Source organism: Girardinichthys multiradiatus, chromosome 5, assembly GCF_021462225.1.
Source record: "Girardinichthys multiradiatus isolate DD_20200921_A chromosome 5, DD_fGirMul_XY1, whole genome shotgun sequence".
NCBI lineage: Eukaryota > Metazoa > Chordata > Actinopteri > Cyprinodontiformes > Goodeidae > Girardinichthys > Girardinichthys multiradiatus.
Genome location: NC_061798.1, coordinates 45,247,775 through 45,266,456, shown reverse-complemented (window position 1 = coordinate 45,266,456; position 18,682 = coordinate 45,247,775). Strand labels below are relative to the sequence as shown.

General features: G+C 41.5%; 1 protein-coding gene and 1 long non-coding RNA gene across 9 annotated transcripts in view; one reads left to right on the top strand and one right to left on the bottom strand.

Annotated features, from left to right (window-relative positions):
• Positions 1 to 18,682, bottom strand: part of lrba (LPS responsive beige-like anchor protein) — a 255,966-nt gene that overhangs the window by 122,030 nt on the left and 115,254 nt on the right. For all 8 annotated transcript variants that reach the window (XM_047366563.1, XM_047366561.1, XM_047366565.1 and 5 more), the window contains exon 36: positions 7,012 to 7,178. In XM_047366563.1, coding sequence (XP_047222519.1) covers positions 7,012 to 7,178 — 167 coding nt within the window. The remainder of the gene's footprint in view (positions 1 to 7,011; positions 7,179 to 18,682) is intronic.
• The window catches only part of LOC124868921, a 37,529-nt gene that overhangs the window by 15,417 nt on the left and 3,430 nt on the right, over positions 1 to 18,682 (top strand). Inside the window, exon 3 of the long non-coding RNA XR_007038429.1 lies at positions 8,027 to 8,098. This is a non-coding gene — a long non-coding RNA (uncharacterized LOC124868921). The remainder of the gene's footprint in view (positions 1 to 8,026; positions 8,099 to 18,682) is intronic.

The window sequence follows — 18,682 nt, the reverse complement described above, 5'->3', positions numbered from 1 at the left end:
TACACCAGTCCAACTTTTGATTCTTCAGAGGCAAACCTCTCCCCCTCTCATCCGTGTCATTCATCCTCTCCTTTCTCTTCGTCTTCCTGACCCTCTCGTGTCACGCATTTCCGAGAGCCCGTGTTTTCTAAACTGTTATGCTCTTGTTTCCTATGGTTATATTCTCCGCTGACGTGCAGGAGTCCCATTTCCTTTTTCAGTCGTGAGTCCAGAGTACCAGCGCAGTCGTAATGTACAGCATGTCCATAAAACACACACGCGAGCCCGGTGCAGACACTGAGCAGACCTCGACTTTAGCACATGCATTACTATCAATATTAGGCGCCATAATTTTGATTTAGGTCTAGAATAGAAGGATAAAAGTGGAAATTATTCTTACTGCTACAGCTTCTCATGCAATCATTAATATAGCAAAATACTAAGTGATGTGACATAAATGTTCTTGCTGCAGCAAGCCTGATCCCCTAATATCATTCGGGAGGGGGACATAGGTTCGTACAGTTTGAACTGACGGTTTATTTTTGTGACCACGAGGGCACCAAGGTCAACAAAATATTGCATTTGTATTAGAGCTACACCAGGAAACCAGCTGTTCAGAGAAGTCGTTCAAATTTTTGCTTGATTAGTCCTGACTGCCGACCGGATTATCAATGCTGATGGGTATTCTTAGTATCAGTGAGGTGCCTCAATGTTGGAAGATAATGCAATAAGATATTTAAGAGAAAACTATATTTTCTACCACATCTGTTAAGTTAATTTGGGATGAGAGAGAGAGAAGGAGAGAGAGTGCAACTTCAGCACATTATAGCTGAACGGACCTGCTCTGTTTTACCATTTTAAACTTTCAGCCTCGGAGCTTTTAACTCCATCATGAAATACAGTAGATTTTGAAAATGTTGGCAGGATTTAGAAATCTCAGTTAAGGTAGGGATTTACATACACTGTAGGGAATACACACAAACACCCCCGTTTTTGGAAGGCTAGCCAGGCTAAGTGCACTAATGATGCCAATTGTTAAATGAGATGTTAAAGAAAGATTAAAATGTAGGCTCTGCAATTATTTTATTAATTAATTTATTTTATTATTTTATTATGTTATAATTGAATAAAACTTGTGTTACAGCAACTCTCATACATGTGGTGTGACGTTGGCAAAATATTTAAAAACAGTTCACTGCATGAGGGCTGAATAATATAAAGTGAACGCTGTTATTATATCTTCTTACATTTTAGATCTTAAGTAAAATTGCAATCTGCAAAAACTGGCATCAACAGGTAAACATTTAACAGAAGCCAGAAGTCTGTCTGATCAGTGCATCTCCAACATTTGATTTTTTTATTTGTTTTCAATCTTAGCTAGTGTTTTTTGTTCCAAAACTGTAGTTCTCAATCCCAGTCCTCATGATCCAATGATGTTCATGTCTTAGAGGCGTCTCTGATTGCATTACCTCCTCAGTATGTCATTAAGTGCTGTAGAAGCCTGTTAATCACCCATTCATTTAGGTTAGACGTTCTGCAGCAGGGAAACACCTAAAACATGCAGGACAGTAGGTCCTGGGAACCAGGACTGAAAACCACTATGCTAAAACATGAATTCTACAAAATTTAAATAAATGAAAACTACGCTAACCAATGAGCAGCTGCAGGCAGGACAGTGAAATTGTTTCTTTGCTTTGTTGCACAGTAGATGCAGAAGCTGAGCTCAATGTGTTTTCACAATTTCTAAACTGATTACGCATATAAATAATCAATCTCAAGGCTTGTAATTTATAAAAACGTGCACTGATTAAAATGTGCACCAAAAAATTATAAATGTTATCAACTAATACAGACGTGGATAATGTAAAGAACTATTCAGGAGTATTCATAAAAACTAAAGCATTAGTTTTTAACAGATGTAAAAAAAAATGTAATGTACCATCAGAGAAATACTCCCTCTAGTGTACATTTGGACTATATATGGAGACAAACATAAAATGAAAAGGTATGAGAAAATCCCACCACAGTGTTTTGTTCGGACATTTATGTTATATTCTGTCTCATTAGTTAAAAAGAAGGAATCAACCTTTTCGCTCAGCCATGTGCTGGTAAAAAAATTACGCAGCACAAGAGAAAATAGTAATGCTAATATCAATACTTTGTCCATTACAGGTCAGCTAACTGTCCCACGTAACGGTTACAAAGCTGTTCGTTTTCGATCTCTCGAGGCCGATCAATACGGAGGCATACTGTTTCAATTTTGTAGGCATTGATTTTCTTTATAACACTCCGAGCCAAACGCATTCGTCTTTCTGAAGGAAGGAAGATTTGATTTACTGAAGAAAAATTGGAGTGCGCATCACAAAGATTTTTTGCCAGGCAGGAGTGTGACATGCCAAAAGATGGATGTCCCTTGGCTGGGAAGCCTCTAGCCTAAGGGTGTCCATTAGAGCAGCACGGCAGCAGAAAATGAGCTGCTTATATGAGGAAGGAGGAGCAGAGGGAGATGAGCTGCATTTCGGGGAAGTCGCTGTAGGTGAGGTTTGCTGGAAGAAACGGAAAATATGAAGGATGCTGATGTAAGCCATTGTCTACAACCTGAATTATGCTTCCATTTGTTTGAAGGAGACCAGCTACTCAAAAAGATTGTAGAAACAGCACCGGTATTGCCTTTACATCACATTCAGACCTCGTTTCTTTATCTGCAGCCGCCTTCCCTTTTAGTCTCCTTTTTTCTACATCCAAAGCGAGTTTCTATGGTACATTAGTCAGCCTATTAGAATGCAATAAAGAGGCAGTATGAGAGGTGGGAGAAAGAAGAGAGCAAAGTCTGTCCCCTGGGACTGAGCTGGTGTGTTCCATCATCTGCCCTCATCTCCCTTCTCTGTCTGTCAACTTTGTCCAGGCGTCATGTACATGAGATGATTCCTGACCCAAATAAACACTGCAGCAGGCTGGACCCTCAGTGGACTTCAGCTCAAAATAAGAGGAAAGGAGGGAAAAAAGGTGGAAATGTAGGAGGGAAAAATAAAACCTGCAGTTGCTACTTGTGTGGCTGTTCATTTATGTGTTGCTCCCTTTTTGCAGGTATGGTGTACACCTGAGTCTTAAGGTGCTGGGGCAGAAATCCATGTCCAGTGCCATGTTAAAGTATTCATTCCCTGTGAACTTCCCCACACATTTTGACACAATAATGACAAGATTCAATCTATTTCACTGAGAATTTGAGTGATAGAGCAACACAAAGTATTGTGAAAGAAAGTGATATTTAAATTATTATTTACAAATGTGGCATGCATTTGCATTCAGGTTTCTTGAGTTTGGGAAAGTAAAGTAAAGCCCTGTGCAACCTACTACCCTGATCCATCACCTGAAAACGTGAGTACGGCCCATCTGCAAACCCACCGACTAGTTATATGGGAGCTAAACTTGTTCAAATGGTATATTTTTGTAAAGATTAGACAACAAGGAGAGCAACGTATCAGAGAAGCGGTCAAGAGGGCTCATGGTAACTGTAGGAGCTGTAGGAATCCACAGCTCAGGTGGGGGAATCGGTCCAAAGGAAAACTATTAGTTGAGCCATGCACTGATCTAACCTTCATGATTTTTAATTTTCTGAAAGAAAGCCATAAGAAATCCTCTCCTCAGTTTTCAACAGAAAATGTAGGAGACACCGCAAATGTTCTGGTCAGATTAGACCACAATTAAATGTATTCCAAAACACTCTCCTCTCCATGCAAAATGGCGGTGGCAGTATCATGTAGGGAAGCTCCGTACTTTTCAGATATTTGTATAAAAACATGTATGATTTTTCTTCCATATGACCATTATGCTCTACCTTGTGTTGGTTAATTCTAAATTTTAGGTTTGTGGTTGTGACATGAAAAAAAAATATATATAAAAAAACCCAAGAGGTATGAATAGTTTTGCAAGGCACTGTATCAGTGATGGTATATGCTGTTGTCTACCTGTGGATCTGTTCATGATTTGACAATAAGTGACAGAAAAAGACATGATGGGAAAGAAGAAGTCTAATGATAATAACTAAAAGTAGATGGAGAAACAAAGTGCAAACGACAAGGAGTGAAGGAAATTGAATAGCTCAGTTGAATAGCTTGTTGAGAAAGAGGAGGAATAAGAGAGAGAACCCCAGACAAAAGCAGCAAACGTCGAAGGGAAAAATCACCTAACACCTCTGTTCTCCAGAGGACCATGCCTCTGTACGCTGGATATTAAGACACCAATTGCATTCAGGCAGGTCACACTGTGTCAGAAGATATTAGACGCCTGCAGTGAGCAAACAACAATTCCCATAAGCTCGCAAGAAAATAATATTTTCATTTTCGGATTCTTTATTAAATGGAAACTTTGGGGAATACATTTTTATGGCGTGAGGCAGGGAGGTTGGGGTTTTACACCTCAGCTGCGAAAGGACATCATCATGTCGTCTGCGTGTTAGTGGATTTCAATTTCACAGCTAGGAAAAAGTGATGTGTGTTTCTTTGTGTAGATCTTTAGGCGCAGATGTTGCTGCAGCACACTTCGTGTGTGAAATTAGAGCGAAAGAATTTTCTACAAGGCCTGCAGGTATACAGGTGTGGAGAACTGTTTCTTCCCTTCTTGTCTCTATATTTGTTGCATTTGCAGCAGCAGATGTTTCTCTTATGCCTGCATACCATGAGCTCCGTGGTGCAAAGCTGCACCACCTGACCTTCACAGTAATTGACCAAAAATATTGATGTAATGGCACTGGACTGATTGTGATTTATTAAAAGAGCGCTGCACTCCAAGGCGCAGTGCCAGTGGCTCCCTGCATCTATCGGCAGCCATTAGGAAAGCCATCAATAGCAGGGCAGGCTAAAGGGCCTGTAATGGGGGGCTTTTCAAGCCCAGGCTCTTAGATGAGAATATCCATACTAAATGGCACCGTGTTATGGAAGTATACATGTAGAAACAGATAGAAAGCAAAAGTAGGAGCGGACAAAGGGAGATTGACCCAAGAAGGAAAACATGTGACAAATGGCTCACCACATACTGATACAGGAAAGGAAACAAAGGCGGCTGCAGATAGCCTCTTGATGCAACGGCAAACTAAGCCCTGCCAGACGAGTCTCTGGAGACTTGGTTCAGCTTAACAAGCATGAGCCAGCAGCCATCTCCAGCTCACCATTACACACTACCTGCACAAACAGCCATCATTAGGGAATAGCTGCATTGGATTCTGCTGCCCATTTGGCGAAACAAACACAGAGGATAAGGTTCCCTCTGTTCTCAATGGGAGCCGAGTTTGTTCAAATGGCTTTCATGTCTTTCTCAGGTCAATGCATCATTCAGCACACAGCTTTCACCTTTGCTAATTTAATATAAAAAATGTTGTGACTACTGAAGAGATGCGAAAAATAATAAAAACAGAAAAATATTTTTAATCCTTCATGAAGACCATGCTATGGAAACAAAATTAGTGCTTTTGAATTTTTTGTTCCCCAAATAAATAATTTTTCAGGTATTTTATGTACAATATTTTCTTGTCATTATTGTTTCTTCCGAGGCCAAATATCGTAGCACTTGAGAGCCAGAAAACCAAAAAATCCTGTGAGTGTAACAAATAAGCCTTTAAATTGTTATTTGATGCCAAGTTATTTCAAAAAGCCATTTCTCAAACAAATAGAAACCTTTGATTTAGGAGCTTAAAAGAAGATATAAATATACAATATAAAAATATTATTATTAATATTGGCAACACCGAAAAACAATATAGCAGGCCTCTTTGCTAAAAACATCTATGCAGAAACCACAAGGAAGTCCAAGGAAAGCGTCTAAACAGGTGAGGAAGACAGATTTCTCCAGACCAACAAAAAAGAGAATTCCAATTTTTTTTTGTCTCGGATTATGAAACAATTAGAATCATTAGATTTAAGGAGAAACCACCCAAAAACTGAGGAAGAAAACACAGTTCGTTAGATACAGGACTGATAACTAGAGCAGGGAATGGCCAACCAAACCAAGTCAATCATGGGTGTTTGTTAGCATAAAGTTTATCAGGTAGGAAAATGCGCTCTTTTGGTTTGTATGTGCCCTCTGTCAGTACACAACATCAGCTGAATAATTTTGTTGGCAACTTTTTTTCTCAAACATTCCTCTTGCATATTTTCTCAAGACAATTGGCTAGAGCAGCATGATTTTGTTTCTTTGTGTCTGAGCCAAATAAAGGAGAGACTGTTTGCCTGCAGCTACTGCCTGAGCATTTTAACTTCACTGAGTGCCATGGCAGTATTTCCAGACAGCTGCATTATTGGAGTGTTGTTAAACCCTCATGAGTAAAACACAAACTGATTATGTGGAGACTTACACAACTACAGCATGGCTCGCTGGTATTATGTAAGCTATATTGGTCACAGTTGTTGGGAGAAATGGGAGTTCTGATGCCCATGGGCATCATAGTAAACATACTGGTCAGAACAGGAGCAGAAATTACCTGAATTTTTTTCTTATGAATTAGATGTTTAATCACAAGCAGTCATTTACCACTGTGCTGATTTACAGGCAGAGTAGGATATCAACAGACCACTTAAATCCCGGACTAAGGTGCTAGTCTGTTGGGTCTCCAAGCTACTCCTCTCAGAGTACATTTGTCCTGACTTCTTCCTCCTCTCTGGACAAATTACTGTATACATCTCGCAGGAGCACATGAATTATCTCCACATTATGAACTCAAACTCGAGCTGTAGACTTTGCAGTCACTGATTTTTCTTTGTTTTAAGCATTGATGTCGGAGTTTTGGTCCAAACGACATCACTGAGAACTTTCACCTCTGTTCTCAGCTGCCTTGTGCTCATTTCTTCTTCTTTCATCCTTTGTTTTAAATATTTCTCCATTTCAAACCTGAAAACGAACATGCAAGTTGATCTTGTCTGTTTAAATCGATATATTAGAATAGAAACTGTGTACAAACGTACCAAATCATACCACAACTGGGAGAACAGGAGCAGGTCTTTTTTCATGTTGGGTTTTTTGCAACAACGTTTGCTTTACCTGAAGGACGAATTTCCCCAGGCTCCGTGTTTGTCAGTCAGAATGTTGATTATCTTCTGGATGAGCTGGGTGGATGTCATGTGGTCACGAAATTTGGCAGCTCTGATCAAGTGGTCGCACATTTTCTCCTCATCTCGCTTCTCTGCCGCATACTGAGCACAGGTAGACTGGAGGAGAAGAAAAATGAAAGTGTTACAGGAGCTCCAAAGGAACGAACTTTCCTGGTATTCTAATATGTATAATCTGCAGTTACATTCACAAATAGAGGTGTGGACAAGAGAAGAGCAAAGATATGAGACCCATGGCGTTTCTTATGAATAAACTTTACAGGGAGTAGAACAAACTGAAAAGCGTGGGTCATTTCTGCCCTCGTGTCATGTTGATTAATAACAGTGGACATGCATTTTCTAATGCCCTCCAGCACACTAAATCACACGATACCTACAAACCACAGGCAGGACATTTTTCTCTGTCAGAATTTGTTATCAGAATAGGCCTTTGAACTCTGTAGCAACACCTTCTGAAATGAATAGCTATAATCCTATAAAAAGTATTTTCATGGCCTAGACTTATTTCCAAACCAGTTTTTACCTGCATTCTCATGCAGTGCTTGTGGCTTATTCTGAGCTCTGCTGAATCAGCTCAGCATACTGTACATACAGGTCTATGTTAACATTTTATATTGTCTTATGTAGGATCTGACCAAAAACCCTGAAAACTCATTTAACTCTTACTGTAGTATTAAATGTTGTGTCTCTACCTTCATCAAAATAACCTTAAACTGCCCCTACAGAGATACAGTATATATTAACCAAAAAGCACAGCTGAGGGAAAATATGCCATGGTTTTCCAAAATTACCCGTAAATCACTTTATAATGGGCCCTCCTCTTCAATTTTAAACCCAACATTTCGTCTCTGACAGAAAATCTATAGGTATAAATCACATTAGAGGGGCTGTTTTGTAGGCTTCGTGCCTTTAATTATCAATCTATGTCTCTTTATGTGACTTTAAAGTGGGTCCTGACCTTCTGGCATGATGAACTGGGAAACGGCAAACTGAGCAGACTACGGAAGAAAGACGACTAAGTAAGTGGTTGAAATTTTAAGCCAAAACATCAGGCTCTGTGTGTTGTGTGTTGCAGATTCATTAATCTCTATGAGCTGAAACCATGCATGAATAAGAGACAGCAGAAAACCAGACTAAAGGACTGAAATCGAAATCTAACAATTCCAACTAGTAGGGTTCATCATTTGTTTTCATTTATTCTATTTTTCCTACAGTGTTCTCAGGTTATTTTGGTAAATATTTATATTAATCAACATTTTGTATAAGTATTAATAGAAGGGTTCTGAAAAACGTACTGCAGATATTTCCACATAGAACCACTGACGGAAGGACAGACGACAGAGACAAACAAATGGATGGCCGGACAGAGAGATGGACAGATGGACAAAGGGAAGAATAAATGGAGGATTGAACACACAAATGAATTGATCGACTGATGGACAGACTGACTGATAGTTGGATAAACAGATGAATGGTCAGATGGTCAGAAAAAAGACAGATAAATGGACAAATGGAAGGGCAGACGAATGGGCAGACTGGTGGATAGTTGAACAAACGGATGGGCGGACAGACAAAAAAGTCTGTCAAGTATATTTCCATGCTGTGTTTAACTTTAACTGGATTTTTCAGACCAGAAATACTTAAAACAAATTCTAGACTAACTGCCAAATAACAGCGGAAAATACTTGAAAATATTCCAGAAACATGTAAAATCAGGACAACAGACAAACATACAAGAATAAACCAGTTTAAAATATGCCGTTACATAACTGACCAGCTTTCATAACTCTGATGCAGATTTATTAGAATGTCAGCAGGTAGCAGACCTGAACTGGGTCCATTTCCATCTGCGCCTGCCTGAAACATGTAAGGTCTGCAGCACTAATCAACGGTGCTGGGTTCAAACTCATAACCATAAACAAACACTTCATCACCTGTGTGTCGAGCCTGCTCAAACAGCCAAACCCTCCATGCTATAATGGGCTTTTCTTATATCCAAAGCCAAAGTCGACTGTGGGAGAAAAGGCCAAGTTCATAGACTCAGCCCTAAAATAACGACCAAAGAAGCTGAACGTTTGAATAGTGCCATTAAAAACCAAAGCTGGGCTGCCTGTAAGTGGAAAAGACAAGTAACCGTTGATGCCGGTGGTCACTCAGTTGATGTGGGTTTAAATGAAGGACTTATTATGTAATGTTAATATGAAAGTTTAAGTGAAATACCAAATACTTAATGTTGCATTCTCTTCTACCAAGGCCTACTAATAATACCCTACTTAAAATATACGTTATGTTTTTGTGGATGGCTTTAAAAGAATCTGCTCATTTATTCCTTGGAATGTTGTGCAAAAATAGTACAACAGTACATACAACTCATTTATATATTTCCCTTTTAATGAGGAAAAAACTTAAGAAGGTCTATTCACCCTAATTTTAAAAACGAAAAAGGTGTTTCAATTTTCAGAGTTAAAAGCCGCAGCTAAGGCAAGAGGGTAGCGGACTACGCTCTGTCAACTTCCTAAACACCCACAAGGGCACAACTTGCTGGCAAGCAGGACCATTATGACTTGCGACACTGTAATCATGGGCAGTGCTTTCCATTACACGGCCCGGCTGACAGGGTCGCACAGCAAGGATGTTGGCTCTTTTGGGGGAGACAGCTCTGTGAAGACAAAATTATAATGACTGGCATTAATCGAGTCAATTACACCGAGTCGCGTCTCCCACAATCCATCCAAGGCTAAAAAAAAAGAAAGAAAAATGAAATGAATGTGAATGTTTTTTGGGTGTTTGGGAAAGGAAAGGGGTTGCTGGTCAGGTAACTGGAAGGTGGAAAGAACAATAAACATCTCAAATATCTACAGTAACACAAAGACAAATGCAGTAAAACAGATTCATCTTAGCCAGGACGGGTATTTAGCATAAACCAGAAAAACAATCAGAAACACAAACTGTCTGCTGAAAAAGCAGGAGACCTTTCCAGTTTTGAGGGATACAAAAGAATCAAATAGTCTCAAAACTAGTCAAATTTCCATCAGTGTTCCATCAGTTCAACCTTATTTTAATAAAACGAAAATGGCAATAAAGCCTTTTTCATCCTTTGCCCAGTGCTGTCGGCCAGCTGTGTAAGATGAAAGAAATTACAAAGCAGTCAGCTTTCTTCAGGGTAACGCTGATTCTAATCAATCCAGCTGTTGGTAAAATCAACAGCTCACTGCAGGCTTCCCATCTGAAGTAGATAAACATTAACTTGTCTGGATCCTTGTACATAAAAGAGCATAACTACAGAAAGAAAAAAAAAAAGTTTTCTGCAGTAAGAAACCCCAGAATTTAACTCAAAATTACTTTTTAACCGGGGTTTAGTGGACAGCACGATGTTTAGATCTTCCACAACTACGTCTACATCAGTTTAAACAATGCCATCTTTATTTTTAGCTTGCTCTCTGGTGATTTAGCTCACTTTGTCTTCAGACTTTATCCTAATACTTAAGCTTAAACTACAGTTTAAACTGGAGATGTCCTGATCCATACCTGATCAAGGCAATTTTAAGTGTCATTGCTACTCTGCTGTCTGTGGTTTTGCTGGCCTCATAGGTTACAGAGGGATTTAAAAAATTTAATAACACAGCTGAATTTCATTAGGAGGGCTTGAAAAGCTGTATTTTAGGCCATCCACATTATTTTGATGGTCTAAAGGATCTTGGTAAAAACTGCTGTGGATCCCAGTCTGTCTGTGTCACATGACCTGGTCTGCACACTGGGTGTTAAAAAGTAAGTTTTTAAACCATTAACAATTTTCCAGTCCAATACAGATCCTTCTCAAAATATTAGCATATTGTGATAAAGTTCATTATTTTCCATAATGTCATGATGAAAATTTAACATTCATATATTTTAGATTCATTGCACACTAACTGAAATATTTCAGGTCTTTTATTGTCTTAATATGGATGATTTTGGCATACAGCTCATGAAAACCCAAAATTCCTATCTCACAAAATTAGCATATCATTAAAAGGGTCTCTAAACGAGCTATGAACCTAATCATCTGAATCAACGAGTTAACTCTAAACACCTGCAAAAGATTCCTGAGGTCTTTAAAACTCCCAGCCTGGTTCATCACTCAAAACCCCAATCATGGGTAAGACTGCCGACCTGATTGCTGTCCAGAAGGCCACTATTGACACCCTCAAGCAAGAGGGTAAGAAATTTCTGAACGAATAGGCTGTTCCCAGAGTGCTGTATCAAGGCACCTCAGTGGGAAGTCTGTGGGAAGGAAAAAGTGTGGCAGAAAACGCTGCCCAACGAGAAGAGGTGACCGGACCCTGAGGAAGATTGTGGAGAAGGGCCGATTCTAGACCTTGGGGGACCTGTGGAAGCAGTGGACTGAGTCTGGAGTAGAAACATCCAGAGCCACCGTGCACAGGCGTGTGCAGGAAATGGGCTACAGGTGCCGCATTCCCCAGGTCAAGCCACTTTTGAACCAGAAACAGCGGCAGAAGCGCCTGACCTGGGCTACAGAGAAGCAACACTGGACTGTTGCTCAGTGGTCCAAAGTACTTTTTTCGGATGAAAGCAAATTCTGCATGTCATTCGGAAATCAAGGTGCCAGAGTCTGGAGGAAGACTGGGGAGAAGGAAATGCCAAAATGCCAGAAGTCCAGTGTCAAGTACCCACAGTCAGTGATGGTCTGGGGTGCCGTGTCAGCTGCTGGTGTTGGTCCACTGTGTTTTATCAAGGGCAGGGTCAATGCAGCTAGCTATCAGGAGATTTTGGATCACTTTATGCTTCCATCTGCTGAAAAGCTTTATGGAGATGAAGATTTCATTTTTCAGCACGACCTGGCACCTGCTCACAGTGCCAAAACCACTGGTAAATGGTTTACTGACCATGGTATCACTGTGCTCAATTGGCCTGCCAACTCTCCTGACCTGAACCCCATAGAGAATCTGTGGGATATTGTGAAGAGAACGTTGAGAGACTCAAGACCCAACACTCTGGATGAGCTAAAGGCCGCTATCGAAGCATCCTGGGCCTCCATAAGACCTCAGCAGTGCCACAGGCTGATTGCCTCCATGCCACGCCGCATTGAAGCAGTCATTTCTGCAAAAGGATTTCCGACCAAGTATTGAGTGCATAACTGTACATGATTATTTGAAGGTTGACGTTTTTTGTATTAAAAACACTTTTCTTTTATTGGTCGGATGAAATATGCTAATTTTGTGAGATAGGAATTTGGGGTTTTCATGAGCTGTATGCCAAAATCATCCGTATTAAGACAATAAAAGACCTGAAATATTTCAGTTAGTGTGCAATGAATCTAAAATATATGAATGTTAAATTTTCATCATGACATTATGGAAAATAATGAACTTTATCACAATATGCAAATATTTTGAGAAGGACCTGTATGTTAATGCCCTTATAACTGCAAGAAATGCACGATAAATGCAAGAAGAGACTTTCCTTTTAGCTCAACTTTTTAAAGATGGAGCAGTGCTGTCCCTCTCCCACCTGTTGCTGTGCAATCCTGGTCAAGCTGGCAAACTCAACCCTACGATACTTTTGCTTTGCTTTCAAAAAACACAGATTAGGATGTATGGAAATATTTCCAGTTGCAACAACAGAATGGTTATGGGGTGGAAACCAAAAGGAGCGCCAACTATCACGTCAGTAATGCTAGAACTTTAAAATTATTAAGCAGCCGACAGCAGTACAAATCAACTAATTAACCAACTAATGTTAACTTGTTACACTTTTGTTACTCTAGAAAGAGTGGGACAACAAAATGGGATCCATTCTAAGCAGTGGAAAACTACAACTGAATTTAGCAAATGTTTATTTTGTATTTTTGTCTGTCATCAACTTAAATCAGAATCAGAATCAGATCAGAAAAGCTTTATTGCCAAGTACGTTTTTGGACATACAAGGAATTTGTTTTGGCGTAGTTGGTGCAATACAATACAAATTAAACAGTATAAACATATCTACAATATAATATAAATATATGTGCACAGTTTTTAAGTGAGTGAGAGTAAATATAGAGCAGTATAAGATGCAAGAGCAATACAACAGTGCAGGTGATCATTGTGCAAGTAAAGCAGGAGTCCAAGCTGAGCGTTAATGTAACGCATAGAGTTGCAGGTTACAGGTGTCCTGTCAACAAAAAAAGGGGGGGTGTGGGGGAAAGGGAGAGTGTCAGGGTGGTTTCCGGGCTTTGTTAACAAGGCTGGTGGCAGATGGGGAAAAAACTGTTCTTGTGGCGTGAGGTTTTGGTCCGGATGGACCGCAGCCTCCTGCCAGAGGGGAGAGTCTCAAAGAGTCTGTGACCGGGGTGGGAGGGATCAGCCAGAATCTTCCCGGCCCGCTTCAGGGTCCTGGAGGTGTACAGTTCCTGGAGCGACAGTAGACTGCAGCCAATCACCTTCTCAGCAGACCGAATGACACGCTGCATCCTGCCCTTATCCTTGGCTGTAGCAGCGGCGTACCAGATGGTGATGGAGGAGGTGAGGATGGACTCAATGATGGCTGTGTAGAAGTGCACCATCATAGTCTTTGGCAGGTTGAATTTCTTCAGCTGCCGCAGGAAGAACATCCTCTGCTGGGCTTTCTTGATGAGGGAGCTGATGTTTGGCTCCCACTTGAGATCCTGGGAGATGATGGTTCCCAGGAAGCAGAAAGATTCCACAGTGTCAATTGTGGAGTCACAGAGGGTGATGGGGGCAGGTGGGGCTGGGTTCTGCCTGAAGTTCACAACCATCTCCACTGTCTTTAGAGCGTTGAGCTCAAGGTTGTTCTGGCTGCACCAGTCCAACAGATGGTCCACCTCCCATCTGTACGCAGACTCGTCGCCATCAGAGATGAGTCCGATCAGGGTGGTGTCGTCCGCAAACTTCAGAAGCTTGACAGACTGGTGACTGGAGGTGCAGCTGTTTGTTTACAGGGAGAAGAGCAGAGGAGAGAGAACACAGCCTTGGGGGGAACCGGTGCTGATGGTCAGGGAGTCAGAGACGTGCTTCCCCAGCCTCACGCGCTGCTTCCTGTCAGACAGGAAGTCAGTGATCCACCTGCAGGTGGAGTCGGGCACACTCAGCTGGGAGAGCTTCTCCTGGAGCAGAACTGGGACGATGGTGTTGAAGGCAGAGCTGAAATCCACAAACAGGATCCTGGCATAGGTTCCTGTGGCGTCCAGGTGCCGGAGGATGAAGTGAAGGGCTAGGTTGACTGCATCATCTACAGACCTGTTGGCTCTGTAGGCAAACTGCAGGGGGTCCAGGAGGGGGTCGGTGTACTTGAATTATAACCTAAGTTTTGTTACTTTATTATAACTGTAATAATCAGTGTGTCAACTTATTTGATACTTTTCTGTTTTAAATAGAAGTCATTATTTCATGGGCTCAACTGTGGCACAGTTTTAGGCACTATTGCCAGCAAAAAGGTCCCTGGTGCAAATCTCAGTCAGAGGGTTTTCTGCATGGAGTTTGCATGTTTTCCCTGTGCATCTGTGGATTCTCAGGCCCCACGCAGTCCCGCAGAACCTGACCAAGGTGTACTCTTTGGTCCAATGAATGCTCATTTTAGTGGTACTGTGAAATTATGGTACTTTTACTCTAGGTTATAATACCATGGGAAGTGTTGTATCAGAGTTCGCTTCATACAAACACTAGATCTGTTGTCAGATGAGGGGTTGTCTCCCCCCTTCTTTCTTTTTTCTTCATCTGTGGGTTGAAAGGGTTAACTAGTGTAACAGGTCAGAGAATGGAAGCTCATTACAAGATATCAGCCCTATGTTAATCAATTAGAGTGACAGAGAATGTTCCAGTGGTATTACCGTACAACAATGCATTTCCATTCCACCCCCTGACAGAATTAAGGTCTTCTGTTGGAAAGTGGAAGGAAGAAGAAAAGCGGCAGAGATGTTATTAAACTGCTTGATTTGCAATCTCTTGACACTGGTGGCACATCTGGGTTACAAGCTTTCAGTGGTTCGTCTACTGCTCTACAAGGCTCTCCAATTTCTCCCATCCGTCGACAAGCACTCCCTGAGGGTTTCATTTACAAACGGACAGAGAAACTGTCCAGAAGGAGGAGAACCATCAAGCTTGTCCTTGTCTGGAATCAAAGAATGCAAATGCAGAACAAATAAATTCCTCCTGGAGCACAATGGAGCTCTAGGGAGACAAGAGGACGAAATGAGAAAGGAGGATGGGGTCTAAACAAAAGTACATTCTGAACCAGTCCAATTGGTTTCAGAGAGCTTCTCTTGTACTTGATCTCTTGCCCTCGACTTTTCAAATTGCAACATAAAATGTCACCAGGGGAATTCAGACAATGGGCTGAGGAAGATGCGAGTGAAAGAAAGAGGAGGGGGAGAAAAATGAGGGCTTAAAAGTACAATGGCGAACAAAAGTCACCAAATGACAATGTCTGACAGCCACTTCAATTCTGAAATGATGCCCCTGTCATGCGGTGCTCCCAAGTATTGATTTGGTTTCCTTCTCTTCTGGTGCCAGGAGAAAAAAAATAATCTAATCCAGTTGAAACATATCCCTTCTGCTGGCAACAGCCCCAATGTTAGTGGCCATCAAGGTTAACGCAGGCGCTACACTTATCAAAGCATCTCCTTGCTTCTTCTCATCCATCCTCCCTGCTCCGCCCTTCACGCAGTCTCTGGTCGATCTTTAATGGACTGGTCACCATGCATGGCTGCAGGCCTCTTCATCTTTCCGACATGGAAAACCTCGTCTCTGCAAAACCGCACCCTCCTTTTGCAAAATCTGTCTGCGGTGCCACCTTTTACAAAATAGCTGAAGCTCTGTTTGAAGGTCATGCATCATACAAAAATAAAACATTTAGAATTGTCTTTTGCAGATGACAAATAGTCAGCTTGAGGTAGTAATTAAATGATATTACAGAACTGCTGCACAGAGATGAGACTAAAAACTAAAACATCAACAAGCCTAGAACGGATTCACAGTTTAAGAGGTTTACACAGAATAAATATGGATAAAAATACATAACAGAGCATGATGTGAAACACTGACAAAGCTCATATCAATAATAGTCTGATCCAGGACTGTAAGCTCACTGTCAGGTGCTCAAATGAACAAAAAGGAAAATCAAGAGAACATCTCTGCAATGACTAAAGGGACCGTGTCAAAGTGAAACAAAGGCAATAGCAGAGTGAAGTCATATTTTGGGCTTTGCTGGTCACACATAATGATGGGACCAGTGGAGAAGGTACCTCGGGACTTCATTATGTTGACATCAGGACTGACACTACCGCTCACCAACAATCCTCTGTAGCCTACTTTCCTTCCCCATCTCCTGGTGTCTCAAATAAAACAGTCTGCACCGCACAGTGAAAGCAACACCAAAACATGCCTGCTGCTTATATATATATAATCTGGCAACAAATTAAACTTGAATATGAATTGTATTGGAACCGTTGTTGTTCTAATATGTAAAATTTCGCACCTCTTTGAGAAAATATTCCCTTTATTCCAGAACACAGTTCCAGGAATAGGCATGCTGCTGTTCTTTTCCTCTCTGATTCTCCTGACAACAACTTTGCCCATAATGGGACACTCGGGCATCCAGCCCTACTGACATACTACATTACAGCTGTGACAACTACATGACGGCCAGCTACAGTTGGTGGCAGCTATCAGTTGGAGCGCTCACATCAGTTTAATGTGGTGAAAATAGCCTCTGGGAGTTGTGGATTTCTGACTCTCTACTGGGTGTGTTTGAGGAACTTCTGTTCCTCAAATATTGGCTTATTATATACAGGGGTTGGACAATGAAACTGAAACACTTGTCATTTTAGTGTGGGAGGTTTCATGACTAAATTGGACCAGCCTGGTAGCCAGTCTTCATTGATTGCACATTGCACCAGTAAGAGCAGAGTGTGAAGGTTCAATTAGCAGGGTAAGAGCACAGTTTTGCTCAAAATATTGAAATGCACACAACATTATGGGTGACATACCAGAGTTCAAAAGAGCACAAATTGTTGGTGCACGTCTTGCTGGCGCATCTGTGACCAAGACAGCAAGTCTTTGTGATGTATCAAGAGCTACGGTATCCAGGGTAATGTCAGCATACCACCAAGAAGGACGAACCACATCCAGTAGGATTAACTGTGGACGCAAGAGGAAGCTGTCTGAAAGGGATGTTCGGGTGCTAACCCGGATTGTATCCAAAAAACATAAAACCAGGGCTGCCCAAATCACGGCAGAATTAAATGTGCACCTCAACTCTCCTGTTTCCACCAGAACTGTCTGTCGGGAGCTCCACAGGGTCAATATACACGGCCGGGCTGCTATAGCCAAACCTTTGGTCACTCATGCCAATGACAAACGTCCGTTTCAATGGTGCAAGGAGTGCAAATCTTGGGCTGTGGACAATGTGAAACATGTATTGTTCTCTGATGAGTCCACCATTACTGTTTTCCCCACATCCGGGAGAGTTACGGTGTGGAGAAGCCCCAAAGAAGCATACCACCCAGACTGTTGCATGCCCAGAGTGAAGCATAGGGGTGGAACAGTGATGGTTTGGGCTGCCATATCATGGCATTCCCTTGGCCCAATACTTGTGCTAGATGGGCGCATCACTGCCAAGGACTACCGAACCATTCTTGAGGACCATGTGCATCCAATGGTTCAAACATTGTATCCTGAAGGCGGTGCTGTGTATCAGGATGACAATGCACCAATACACACAGCAAGACTGGTGAAAGATTGGTTTGATGAACATGAAAGTGAAGTTGAACATCTCCCATGGCCTGCACAGTCACCAGATCTCAATATTATTGAGCCACTTTGGGGTGTTTTGGAGGAGCGAGTCAGGAAACGTTTTCCTCCACCAGTATCACGTAGTGACCTGGCCACTATCCTGCAAGAAGAATGGCTTAAAATCCTTCTGACCACTGTGCAGGACTTGTATATGTCATTCCCAAGACGAATTGACGATGTATTGGCTGCAAAAGGAGGCCCTACACATTTTACATAATTCATGTAGAGGAACCTTAAAACTCAGGGCCTGTATTCACAAAGATTCTCAGTCTCTAAGAGAGTTCCTAACTTAGCCCAAAAAGTCCTGACAAGGACTCCCAGTTTAAGATTGATTTTGTTTGCTGCAGAGAGCAACTCCGAGCGAGGAGACGACAGAACTTCCTATCTTAATGAGGAGGTGTGGTTGACACCATTGCTAGATATGACACTGTCTTCTGAGAGCAGTGATTGGTTGATGTAAAAAACCAACCCAAAAAACCCCCAAAACAAACACACTCTTAGTAAGCAATGGAGAGAAATTAACTGGTGACAGAATTTAGACTGGATTCAGAAACGTGTAAATCATTCTAATAAAATTTAGCAAGATTAAATTGTCACACAGCATCAACATGTTTAAACGTAGCTTAATTACATGCTCTTTATTATTTTAATTTGCTTATTATTATGTTTATTTGATGTGCTGGTCGTCTTCATACTGCATATAATTCATGGCAGTCAGGCTACCTCTGGCGAGCACATGGAGGGCCATGCGGCCCTCCAAAGAAATGCCACCCCACACCATTACTGACCCACTGCCAAACCGGTCATGCTGAA